The 14,020-nt window shown below is 39.0% G+C and overlaps 1 protein-coding gene across 2 annotated transcripts in view; it reads left to right on the forward strand.

Moving 5' to 3' along the window:
• Nucleotides 1-14,020, forward strand: part of LOC111863445 (prolow-density lipoprotein receptor-related protein 1) — a 273,951-nt gene that overhangs the window by 152,802 nt on the left and 107,129 nt on the right. For both annotated transcript variants that reach the window (XM_033751069.1, XM_023849788.2), the window contains exons 30-36: nt 1,747-2,043; nt 3,543-3,779; nt 5,139-5,312; nt 8,374-8,505; nt 9,926-10,057; nt 10,518-10,798; nt 11,771-11,919. In XM_033751069.1, the coding sequence (XP_033606960.1) occupies nt 1,747-2,043; nt 3,543-3,779; nt 5,139-5,312; nt 8,374-8,505; nt 9,926-10,057; nt 10,518-10,798; nt 11,771-11,919 (1,402 nt within the window). The remainder of the gene's footprint in view (nt 1-1,746; nt 2,044-3,542; nt 3,780-5,138; nt 5,313-8,373; nt 8,506-9,925; nt 10,058-10,517; nt 10,799-11,770; nt 11,920-14,020) is intronic.

Raw genomic sequence — 14,020 nt, forward strand, 5'->3', positions numbered from 1 at the left:
CGGGATTGATGGGATTGATCTGGCTCAGGATATGGAGCAGTTGAGGGCTCTTGTGAACACAGTAATGAACCTTCGGGTTCCATGAAATTCTGGGAAGTTCTTGAGTAGCTGCAGATTTGGTGGCTTCTCAAGAAGGGCTCAGATCCATAAGTAAGTGTTGTAAAACAAAGCTGACCTTTGATTCATGTTTTGTTTGCAAAGACAAAAATAACACCGTCAAATGTGACTATTTAAGTTTTATCATTTGAAGACTCTTCACCCTTGCATGTTTCGATCCCTACGGATCATCCTCACAGGGCATCAATACTTTTTCGGAAACTACTATTACAATAGCTGTTAATTATATACATACACATATAATGTCTGAAATGCACAATGTACACAATGTTCAACCTTTCACATTCACAGCACAGCACACTCTAGAACAGTGTAAACAACACAGCAGGCCACGAATAAACACGGAAATACTAAGGTAGGACAAAAACCTTAAAATATATATACAGTAGGGTCACTGAAATCACGAGTAATGCAATACCCATAATATATTTGCAGAATCTCCTTTCGCAAGATAGACAGGTGGCACAGGATCACCCACCTCCAAGAATAACAACAGGAGAATTGACACGAACCTGTACGGTTTATAAATTTTAAGCTTGAACTAGAAAGTTTTTAAAAAATTTTAACACCAGGAAGGCTGCTGTGAATGTGAAAGGTTGAACACTGTGTACATTGTGCATTTCAGACATTATATGTGTATGTATATAATTAACGTCTATTGTAATAGTAGTTTCCGAAAAAACATTGATGCCCTCTGAGGATGATCCGTAGGGATTGAAACATGTAAGGGTGAAGAGTCTTCAAATGATAAAACTTAAATAGTCACATTGGATGGTGTTATTTTTGTCTTTGTAATTGTTAGTGTGACGGACCAGAATGAAACAAATTAAATTCATGTTTTGTTTGGATATTAAATCTTAACATTGCTCTAACTTCCATGAACATGCTGCATCTTGTTCTAACATTAGTACTTTTCAATTGAGTACATAATTGAAAGAATAATATTAAAATTAATGTTATAGCAGTATAACACACGCAGTCACAGGAGCAAGACACAACACAAAGCACGATACACACACAATAGTGAAAGAGTGCTCCGACAGAAGAGGATAGGTGTGACTCGCATAGTGAGATACGACGTAGGGATGAAATATCCTGAACAATTTTAATATTTTTAACATTTATCAATATATATGATAAATATATATTTTAGTTATTTTAATATGAAGACGACAAGGCATGCAATGAACTAGTTTAGCGTAAATCAAATAAGCACCTGAAGATGGCACTTTTGTGCCGAAACATGTAGTGAGAGAGAGAGGAGGAGATAGATGAGTGTATGCACTGGAAGACGGTTGAAATAAATCATGGATATTAAAATTAATTTTAAAGATGTAAAGGTTTTCAAGCTGTTCCCATGATTGAGCCTGCTCACGGGAGTGCCTAGAGGCAGGCTTATATGGTGATACTGTTGATATGTTGGGTACTGTAGCAGGAAATATTTGTGACCAGAATAGTGAATATTATGTTTGAGGAAAATTTCCTACAATAGCAGTTAAGGGTTCGGGAATACAATTATTGATTATCAGAGAGTGGCTGTAGAAATTTAGTACTGTAGCACAGGAATGAAAGTATGTGTTTGTGATTGTCTACGTGTGTATATGATAATCTTGTTCTGATTGATTGCAGGCATTGAGCAGCCTACAGGTTTCGCTATTGATTGGATCTCAGGGAATATGTTTGTGAGTTCATTTCGCTCAACCAGTAGTCACATCTTGGTGTGCAGCCTGGAAGGGGAAATGGTAGCAACAGTGATTGAAGATGGTTTCCAAATTCGTTCATTAGCATTGGATCCAATTCGGGGGAAGCTGTATTGGAGTAACTGGAGTGGTGATAATTATTCAATATATCAAGCTCGAATGGATGGGAGTGAACAGAAAATGTTGGTGTCTCGTCGAGATGATGAGACTGTGCACAGCCCACAAAGTAAATGAAATCATATTCTAAGTATTTATAATAACTCATGCATTTTAAGAGAGCAGAGACATTATTTTAAAATAAAAATAATAAAAATTATGTTAACATAAAAGCAGTACAACATGTACTTCCTCAACACTGCAATTTACGCTTGAATAACTTTTCTTCATATTGATATCAGAATATAGGAATATCTTATATATAAAATATAGTGAGGTAACTCTTAAGTAACATGATTTATATTCTGGAAAATCATAACTTGGGATAAACAGTTTAATATTGTCATTGTTCTTCTCCTTATAATTAATAGGAGTTCCAGTTGGAGCTCATAAAGTTTGCTTTCCTGGTGCATGATTCCAGTCCCCAGAATGTGTGTTTCTGTCTTAGGCAATGCAAATTTATAATCCATAAAAAAAATCAGTTAGGTTATGGGCTAGAATGCTGGACTTGTCAAAAGGTTGAATCCTGGTTAAGTCAAATGTTTATTGCTTGAAATTATAAATATGTACCTTTGGAGAGGGGAGTTTGCAATTACTTTAGTACAAAAAAATGTGATTATGCCATGTGTGTTGCTGAAAATGTACATTTATGTCACTTTCCATTTTACTCTTAAGTTCTATCATTTAAACAATGCAATATGTAACAATCAAAAAAAAGTGGAACAGAATTTGATTTTAGGTACTAATGGCCCTTTACATGCAAATTGAATTATGGATCTTCACTCTATTTGGAAGTGTCATAAAGAAGTGTTACTTACAGACAGATATTGCCCTTTGGAATTATTTTATATAATTTGAGGTTCTCACAGCAGTGGTTATGAAGAGTTCTGTATTTTGAGTTATAATGTCATATAGTCCATTGAAAGTGAAGTGAATGTAATTTGTATTTTTTATTATTTTAAAATACTGTCTATACTATTTTTCAATGTTGACTTGCAACATACTCCATGGCATTGTATCAAGAGCTGGGATAGTGTAGTTGGTATAGCGACTGGTTTATAGGCTAGATGGCCAAGGGGTCAGAGTTTGAGTCCCAGTGGTGCAAGAATTTTCATTTCTCTGTGTCATCCAGATCAACTTTGGGGCCCACCCAGCCTCCTATCCAATGCTTATCAGGGCCTCTTTCCCCAGGAATAAAGCAGCTGGAACGTGAAACTGACCACTGACCTCAAACTAGTGCTGAGGTCAAGTAAATATAGGGCTATACATCCACTCTCCCATATGTTCCTATGGTGTAGGTCTTAATTAGTTAAACACAAGGACAACTTTACTTTTTACCTTACATGGCATTATATCCCAGAATATGGAACGTTTTTGTATATACAGATTCTGGATGTGGCTAGAAAAAAGCAACAAATTTCTACCACATTTCTATAATACTTAATCGTGGCACTCTTCCATGGTCTTGTGAGCCAGGAAACATAACCTCTGTCAGTATCCTAAGAATTCATTTCCTCTAATTTTCTGTGCATTGCCTCCCTGCTGTACCAACAATGTAATGTGTTGCAGGCTTGTCTGTGGATCTGGAATCTAGGAGACTGTACTGGGTGAATACTGGGAGTGACTGCGTGCAATATTATGATTTCATCACAAATCAAGTTGAAACTGTACATTTGAACAACGATCACCCTACTGCGGCTACTGTTTACCGTGGAAGACTTTATTATGCTAACCAAGATGATAATGCAATTCATGTTGCCAATAAAACGACTGGAGCAGAGAATGTTATTCTCAGAAATAATACTGGTAAATATGATGATGGCAGATTTAAGGTTATATGGAATAAAGCAAAATGTAATGAAATAACACTAATAATGAAGTAAAATATTCATTCGTCTAGACATCTGTGCAACACGGAAGTTGGTTTCAAGAGCTCTGCTCAGAACTTCTTGTTTTAAAGTTAATATTCCTGAGTTATGGATTCAAATATGAGATTTGAACATATTGTCACATGCCTAGACATGGGGCTTGTTTGGTAATTGGATTTATTGGATGCTTATAACTCATGACTACAAATGATTATAACACTCTCACTAATTTTTGCACTCTATATATCACTACAAATACAGCACATAAAGTCTTCTCTTTTTTATTCTGTCATCATTAGTCATTGCTAGCTAGCAGCTGCTAACAGTGGTGATTCTCAACAGCCAACCACAAACTGGCACTGCTCACTTGCAACTCACAAGTCTCTAACTGCCAACTCCAACTTCCCGACTAACTAACTTTGGCTGTTGGTGTTCACCATATATCCTTAGAGCAGACCACACAGAAAACACCACTTCCAACAGTCCCACTATTGTTGCCTATTGATTCATTGCTTTGGAAACAAGTTTACAATACCACTGTGTAGCTATGGCCACCTCTTCCTCTTTTATTGTTCAAGCTTTCAGCCCACATGTCACATTATGAACTGGTACATGAATTTATTTTATTCTGAATTCTTGGTGCATCAATATATGTATGTAGAATATCCCCAAATATATTTTAAATATGGATAAAATATCTTTTATTTATCTATGGCTTACCATAAGATATGCAGCATATGGATTGTAATGCATAGATTATTGTTTTCTAGCTCACTTTGTCTAGGGGCACACGGTAGCATAGTTGGTTGAGACACTGTTCTACAAGGCAGAATGTCATGGGTTCGATTCCCGATTAAGTAATTGGATTTTTCATTTGACCTAATCCTTCCAACTGCACTATGGCCCTGGGGTTGACTCAGCCTCTAACAGAAATGAATACCAGGAATCTTCCTAGGGTTAAAGGGCAGCTGGCACGTGAGGCTGACAACCTCACTGCCATCTATGAGCCGACTGTCTAGAAAATGTGGGAGCCTTGACATCTCACAACCCTGGGCCTCTACGGCCTGTTACAGGGGTAGCTTTAAGTTTCTGTAGCTTTTACCTTTACATCATTGTACCTGAATTCATCCCTTATATAGGTATACAGTCTTGCATAATGATAAAGAGTTCTACTGTTTACTGAAGTACTAACAGCGTACTATGAGAGGACTGCTAATGTATGTCTCTAACAAAGGATATCTGTAGCTATAAGTCTGGTGAGTTCATAATGTGAACTACAGCAGTTTGTCTGTTGCAGCCAGTGTGACATCGCTGCGAATATATGACCCAGAAGTGCAGACTGGCGATAATGCATGTTCAGTAAAGAAAGGCAATTGCTCACATCTGTGTCTGCCAGTCTCGGAAACTGAGCGTGTATGCAAGTGTGCTACAGGCTACTCACCTCATTCTAATGATCCTACAAAATGCATTGGTAAGTAAGTGACTGCTTTGCAGTGAGAGGAAAAGCCCCTGTTGCTCACTGGACAGCAGGCTGAATAGGCCTAAGTAATGATAATAAGAAATCAATATCACAAGCATGATTGACTATTTGTGAGGTTCTCGCAGCGCTGAATTTGAAGATTACGGTCTTCTTGGATGTTACACCTTGTACTTTGTTAGATACCTAATAAACGTTTTGGAGAAACCTGCTACCCTCATCTTCAGGGTAGAAGATGATTCCATGAGATATTGGCAGTTATCTGCTACACCCAAATTGTGTCAACCCAGAAGGCTGTGAACTTCATGCTTCTTACCGTTCTTTGATCTCATTTCTTACAAGATTGAGCTACAGTTGGTATAGTGAGCTTGTAATATGGCAGTCTGTTTAACCCTTTGCTGCACAGTTTACATTCACTGTATTTTTGTACTTTGACCACAGTTCATTTAAGTATCATTTACAAAGTACACTTTAATATGTTATGTGTGGCATTAAACATTCAGTTTCACTACTCTTTGTTGTATTTGGCACTGCAGAGAGCTAAATACATTTCAGAGTTAACCACATTGTTCATTATAGAAAGAGTTTATAATACTTATTTATACTTAGTCTTCAGTGTTCTATACTTGAAAACATTGAAATGTCTCTTAGGAGCGCATGAAATAAATGAAACCACTGCAAATTGAGAGTTGTATTCAACACATTTTTATAAGTGTGATGGATGTATTCTACTTTAAACAGCAGCAGCTGATGACTGTTACTTCTTCTTCAGCGTATAAAAGTAATAACTGAATGTGCTGTAGTCATGAATACTGAATTTAAACAAAATAAATTTTCTTATACAATTACCATAATATAAGATGATCTCTGATATAAGGTGACCTGTTTTTCCAGTGAGAAAGTATTTTCTTTTTGGCAAAATTGAATATATCATTTAGTTCTGAGAGTCATATGAAAAAAAAAGTAAAATTAATATAATTAAATATAATTCCAGTTATTATCACAAATGCTAGGTGGTTCAAATATGACTGGGACTGATTTTTTGTAAATAAGCTGCACTGCGCAGCAGCTGTGCGACCTTGAGAGAGTGAAGCCACAATCTCCACCCTCCCTCCTGTTAGGGTTGGAACCTGTTCAGTCCTGTCTGGAAGTTGCTAGAGTGATGAGTGAACAGAAGGTACTTTGGAGTGTGGAACAACGCATTGTGATCAAATTCCTTGGAGAAAATGTCCCGTCCGCTGAAATTCACTACAGACTCCAAAAACAGTATGGGGAAGAGTGTCTCTCACGCACCCATGTGTTTGAGTGGTAAGTGCTTCAGAGAGGGCAGAGAGCGCGTGGAGAATGAACCGCATGATTGTTGGCCATGAACATCTATCACCAAGCCAAACATTGATCTTGCAGATGCACTTATTCGTGAGAATAGGCGCATCACTATCAAGGAACTTGGAGTAATGCTGTCCATCAGTGTTGGTAGTGTAGAAGACATCATGAAATACCACCTGCACTATCACAAGGTGAATGCACAGTGGGTACCACTCACTTTGACGGATGTGAACAAAATGGTGCGCGTGCAAGTTGCCAGTCGTCTCCTACAGCAGTGTGAAGATGAAGGTGATGCATTTTTTAAGTCTGTAGTGACCACCGATGAAACGTGGGTGCACTACTTCATTCCCGAGTCCCAGCAATCATCACGCGAGTGGCGGCATACCAGTTCTCCCAAACCCAAGAGAGCACGGAGGGGCCGTTTGGCAGGAAAAGTGATGGCAACGTTCTTCTGGGAGTGGCAAGGGTTATCCATGTAGACTTTCTGACAGATGCCAGAACAGTCAATGCAGCTTATTACTCAGACGTCCTGGCAACAGACATGAAGGAAAAGATCCGATCCAAGCAGAAGAGGTGGAAAGCGGGTAGCCTTCCTTCAAGACAATGCACGCCCCCGTACAGCCAAAACAACAATGGAAACACTCCGGAAATTGAAATGGAACCTTCTGACACATCCGCCGTACAGTCCCAATTTGGCATCAAGTGATTTCTACCTTTTCGGAAGGCTCAAATCAGACTTGCAAGGCATGCGGTTTGTGGACGACCCCATCATACAGAATGTTCGGGAGTGGATACGCTGCCAACCACAAAACTTTTTTGAAAAGGGCATCAGGATGCTTCCAGAACGTTAAAAAAAATGTGTTGACTCCGGAGGGGAGTACATTGAAGACTGATATGTGCAAGTAAGTGTTTGGCAATTCTGGTTAAAAAAAAAAAAATCAGTCCCGGTCATATTTGAACCACCTTGTATCATTTAGAATTAGCAGTTAGAATTCCTCATAATTGTTTTCTTTCTGTTTATTCATAAGGACCTGAAAATAAGGTGACCCCTCATATCTGAGAAGCAGTATTGGAAACGTAAACTCACCTTCTGTTTGGGCTAATATGATATTTATGGTCGATGTGTTTTTATAGGTTTTGCGTCGCTACAAGGCATCATATATGTCATATTCATATTATATACTGATGTGGAAAGTTTATGATTATGGATTATCCAGTATTAAACTTAACTGCCTATTCTTAAATATTCTATATTCATCGTGCCTCTCTTCAGCTCTTCTTAGAAAACCTGATTGATTCCATTCCTGTTTTGATATTCTCTTTCGCATGAGTCTGTACAGATGATGAAGCTAATTCATTTGGTACTCTTCAGATATTGACACAATACTTCCAAGCTGCACTGCGCAGCACTGATAATTTGAAACATATAATTTTGCTCAGATATCTGTATTTTTAATCATTGATCTAGTCTTCCACCCTGAAGACTGAGTCGGCAGGTTCCATCAGAAAGGTGGTACCTTACCATGAAACTATGCAACTTCACATCACAGAAAAAGAATATTTTTTAGCAGTGTTATATATTTTTATAGAGTAGTTATAGATTACAATTGTAGCTGGCATTGTTTCCTGTCAGTTTCACAGGAGGTTCCGCAAAGAAATAAAGTGAACCAGCAGTTTAATACCTAGAGATTTTATCTTCTTGCCCATAATATGAAGTTTTCATTTCTAGGAATTGAGGAGTTCCTTTTCTACTCAATTAACTGGGAGATTAAAGGTCTGCCTCTTGGAGATGACAACACAACACAAGTATTGGGGCCGATATCTCGAGTATCCATGGCAAGCAGCATTGACTTTCATGCAGGTGAGATTATGTGGTTGGTGATACAGCCAGCCTGCTTGTCTTAATGAGTCACGATAATTGATGCTATTCTTTCAGATATCAAATATAATTTTTAGATGAATGAAAGGAAACTGTTTTTGAATTTGCCAAATATATTTTAACTGCACATGTCCTGGAAACAACATTGTGATTTTTGTGTATGTTTGATCAAGCATTTTATTTTCATCATATCCATCCACTCTCTCCACAGAAAACTTCACTCTTTGATTGGTTTCAGTCACACTCAGTATGGTATACCTACCATTTAATTTGAAGCAGTTGCTGCCAACATGCTTACCTGTATTATAATGTAATGGATCTGTTCACAGCGTTGCATGGTAACAGACCAGTAAACTCATATCACAGCAGTGAATGCGTGGCAGTAGGGTGTCCATTGCTAGGCAGTGCATAGGCGGACATGCCTGACAACAATACATGATATCTGTCGTTGAGCAGTTGATGTGTTTTCTATGGGTGGCCTGTGCTGAGCCCATATAAGGAGCAGTCAGTAGTTCAGTGAGTCAGTTCTTGGTAGGAGGCAGCCACGGGAAGTTCGTAGTTGAAGTCGACCTGTAAAGACTTAAAGTGTGATTAGAAGTCTTTAGTCATGTGTAATATTTGGAGTGATTTGAAGCTCTAGTTCCTGTATTTTAATTACATTAACAGGAGAGGATTAGTGTGTGTGTAAGTGTGTAAACAGCTGTAGCACTGCACTAATTGTAATTAAGAAGGAACTTGTAACCAAGGTGCTAATAAATCCAATCATCCATCCGAAACTAGAACCTGCCATTTTTGTTACGCGTACCATCCTACACATGACAATAAATATCAGTAGCAATCATTGGTTAGTCACTTTTCCATTAATATGAAAACACCAACAGTTTAGCCTACATCTGCACAGTACAGTGACCTAGAAGAAGTATGCATCCTGAAGTCTTTAAACCTTTCACTGCCAAGCCCTGCCATAGATGTACCTACTAGCCTACTAGAAATACCAAGGCTGCTTAGGGTAAATACAGTTGCATGCACACACACACACACACACACACACAATACTTCCAAGGGGCGACCTTCACAGAACACAAATATATCATGTGGAAGTCTATTCTTTCATCAAAACATCAGTAGGTCATACTTGATGCCATCTGTTGAAAGAAATGCTATAGTAATTGATTATCAGCAAACCACAGCAGGGCACAGATATGGCAGGCTGATCTAGTCACTGCATTATGCCAAAACTTAGCAACTGCTAAATGTCCCTTCAGCTTTTCTCTTACAATATAATGCAGAAATCTGAGTGTGTGATGCAGTGAAATGGTTTGGGTCCCAGAGTGTGTGCTCTTCACTTTGGCATCTGTCATCCAAAAATTATGTTCATAACATTAACAATTTTGTATTTCAGAGATGGATTACCTATACTGGGCAGATAGTGATCATGGTACAGTGACTCGGATCAGACGTGATGGTACAGGCCGGCAAACTGTGGTAGAGCATTTTGAAACAATGGAGAGCATCCCAGTTGATTGGTTGCCAGGTGAGCCAAAGTTTGTGGGATGTGGAAATGTTTACATGTGAGGAAAGAATTTGCATGCAATTACAGGCACAAGGTCTATGTAAGATTTTTAAATTTCTTGAGTCACTCGCTGAAGCTGAGACAAGCAACTTTTGGCATTGTTCCAAGTGAGTTTCTTGTTCTCGGGATATTTCTTACAAAAAACTGTAGTGAATACATGCCTGAAACAGTCTTGTAAATGTAATATGTGTAAATGTTTAGTCAACAAATGATGTAAAATCTACTAAAGTTCAGTTTGTTTTGTCCCTTTATTTCATATTTGCTCTAAGTATATATAGAGACTTGTTATATAGTGGAAAGTCCTCATGTCTGTAAGAATCATGTAATAAACTAAAATCTATTTAAGACAGTAATCAAATTCATAGATTTGTGTTGGCTCTGACAGTTAAAGGAAATTTCCTGTATTCTGAATTATTGTTAGGCCTGGCTGTGGACTGGATAGCAGGAAATGTCTATTGGACAGATCCCAAGTTTAATGTAATAGAGATGGCAAGGCTGAATGGTTCTTGCCGTTACGTAGTCGTGACTGGGAACCTGGACAAACCAACAGCTATTGCAGTGGATCCACTGCATGGTTTTCTCTTCTGGAGTGATGCTGGCAAGGAGCCAAGACTTGAACGGTCAAGACTTGATGGTTCAGATAGATTTGTACTGGTGAATGACACTGGCAATTCCATTAATGACATTGCACTGGACTATGAGGTAAGAGCAGTGCTGTTTCACCCATCATCACAACAATTGTCAAACTGAAGAGGTACTGGAATTATAATCCTATTGCATGAAAAGATTGGTATTGCAACGGTATTGAAAGAAATCTATTAAAGAGTGAGAGCATGCTGTGATTCGAGTGATCATACCAGTAAGACTGCAAATACATATCCTTTTCTGTCATCGTCATCATCATAATCGTGTTTCATGAACATTTTTTCCATTTTATGAATTTTTTCGCCAATATTACATATCACCTGAATTATGTGGCACAGTAAATACAAGCACAAGCATTGTGGGTGGCTCCATTGTGAGATATATTAATAATATGACTCATTCAGGCCACAAGTAGGACTCACCCATCTCACATAGTTCTGTGCTGCAAGATGTTACATGTACACCGATGCAAGAAATGTGGCAAATCAAGGTACTCATACGCCTAGAAGTTTGCTGTTTGTGAAAGGGTAAATTGTCTGAGACAAATGTTATAGTGAAATAACACATATCTGAGTGTTTCAGTGCCTGTACTGTAGACACCAGTTTTGCTGGAAGTCTGTACTGAAGAATGCCACATTTTTGGTGGACATGATCAAATCCAGCAAAATAAATGTGATCTGAAGTCACACAGACTTTGTCATTTTGGTTTCCAGATAGCTAGTATGATCCTTCTGTAGCTAAAGCCACCAGACCCAAGTTCTTCACATGGTTTATAGACAATGTCACGAAACTTCGAACAAGGCCCCACATTCCTAGTCAAATCCCGCGCATAGCTTGTGGTGGGAGGAGTTTCTTATAACTGGCTGCCTGTCACTTCTCACACTCTCGAACCCACCCCCTTGTCTGAAATTTTTCTTCTGCACATTCAAGGTTACTCTTGGTCTTGTTCGAAGTTACATGATACTTGCCGTAATTTTGTACACTGTAGTAGTAATAGTATTTATTTATAATTTTGCATTTTTTTTGCAGAACCAGATGCTGTACTGGTGTGATTCAAGAACCAACAGAATTGAAAGGATAAGCTATGATGGCTCTAACCGTGAGGTACTGCTAGAACAGTCATTAGACAGTCCACGAGCCATCACTGTATACCAGGATACAGTGCTCTGGATTGATATGTGAGTATTAGCAGTAATAATATTGTGACATGGATGGCACAACAGGATGTAGGGATCACGTGAGCTCTGTGTTTCTGTGAGTGACGTCACATACCCCCACTCCTTCCGTCATTACACAATGCTCGGTAAACACCCCTCCTGGCTAGGCTGTGACATCACTCAACGGATGAGTCCATGCAGCGACTGTTGCTAGGCAATCGGTAAACACGGTGATTCCACAACAAGGAAGCGAGATGCATTTTCTGCTGTCCGGCTGAAGGTTTATAAGAGACGCTGGAATGCTTAAGCATTGCAGTGGAAGTCTAGCATTCACCAGAGTTAGTTGAGCATTAGCAGTCGGTTTCCAGTCTTCTAAGAGATGAGGTGAAGTCCAGCAGTTACGAGTTGTTGAGTAGTATCGAGTGAATGGCAGGGACTACAGCTGGAGATGTAATTATTATACTGCAGATGGCAGTAATTGTGAAACTGTAAATTATGTAAATCTAAGAGTGAGTGTGGAATAAATTCGCTGGATCCAAACAGTGTGAAGTTATTTGTCGTGTCACATACCCAACACATAACCTATGTTACAAGCTTGGGGTCCAGTGCTCTGGGAGTTGACTGGTCACACAGTGTTGTTATATGTACTCAGTGGGGATTTGCATACAACTTTGAAAATTCAAATTAAAATAGAAAAGAATATTATGCTCTTAGATGCAATACAGTGTAGTCCAGTCTCTGACATTTTGGTAGAACATGTACCTGCATTTTTGGGGTAGAAAAGTAAGCAAAGAAAGTAGACAGCAAGAAGCAGGCAGATGCCAGCTTTTTAAAATGATTTTAAAAGAAAGATCTTTAAAATTAAAATAATCTGATTGTACAAAGCAAGAAGAGGCTTCTTAGATGCAGGTTGGAAGGTACAAGGTGGTTCAAATATGACCAGGACTGATTTTTTTTGTAAACAAGCTGCACTGCGCAGCAGCTGTGCGGCCTTGAGAGAGTGAAGCCACAACCTCCACCCTCCCTCCTGTTAGGGTTAGAACCTGTTCAGTCCTGTCTGGAAGTTGCTAGAGTGATGAGAGAACAGAAGGTACCACAGAGTGTGGAACAACGCATTGTGATCAAATTCCTCGTTGGAGAAAACGTCCAGTCCATTGAAATTCACCACAGACACCAACAACAGTAGAGTGTCTCTCATGGACCTGTGTTTTTGAGTGGTGTAAATGCTTCAGAGAGGGCAGAGAGCGCGTGGAGAATGAACCGCATGATCGTTGGCCGTGAACATCCATCACCGAGCCGAACATTGATCGTGCAGACATGCTTATTCGTGAGAATAGGCGCATCACTATCAAGGAACTTGAGTAAGATCCGATCCAAGCGGAAGACAGGTGGAAAGCGGGTAGCCTTCCTTCAAGACAATGCACACCCCCATACAGCCAAAACAACAATGGAATCCCTTCGGAAATTGAAATGGAACCTTCTGACACATCCGCCATACAGTCCCGATTTGGCCCCAAGTGATTTCTACCTGTTCAGAAGGTTCAAATCAGACTTGCAAGGCATGTGGTTTGTGGACAATGACGCCGTCATCCAGACTGTTCGGGAGTGGATACGCTGCCAACCACAAGTCTTTTTTTTTTTGGGGGGGGGGCATCAGGATACTTCCAGAAAGTTGGAAAAAATATGTTGACTCTGGAGGGGAGTACGTTGAAGACTGACATGTGCAAGTAAGTGTTTGCCAATTATGTTTTTTTTTTAAAACAGTCCTGGTCATATTTGAACCACCTAGTACATTGAAATTATTGTACCTACTGCAAATTGATACGCATACATTAATTATACCATGTCTTTATTTTGTTAATATTGTAACCCAGTATCACTGGAACACAGTATGCTTCTTTTATACCTTTTAAGTGTCCCAGAACTTTCATGCACAGAACTTATCATCTTGTGTGGCTTCCTTCCAGAAAGAAGAAAATCTATTGTTTGCTGTAGGTGAAGTGACATGTATATATCTTGTTTGTTTTAATGGAAATTGAGGCACAAATAAAAAAACATAATCTTTCACCCTTGTGGGAACTAAGGAGTACTTAGTGGCACAAGGGTCCACAGAAAGCAGCAT

This window comes from Cryptotermes secundus, unplaced genomic scaffold (assembly GCF_002891405.2).
Source record: "Cryptotermes secundus unplaced genomic scaffold, Csec_1.0 scaffold1863, whole genome shotgun sequence".
Lineage (NCBI taxonomy): Eukaryota > Metazoa > Arthropoda > Insecta > Blattodea > Kalotermitidae > Cryptotermes > Cryptotermes secundus.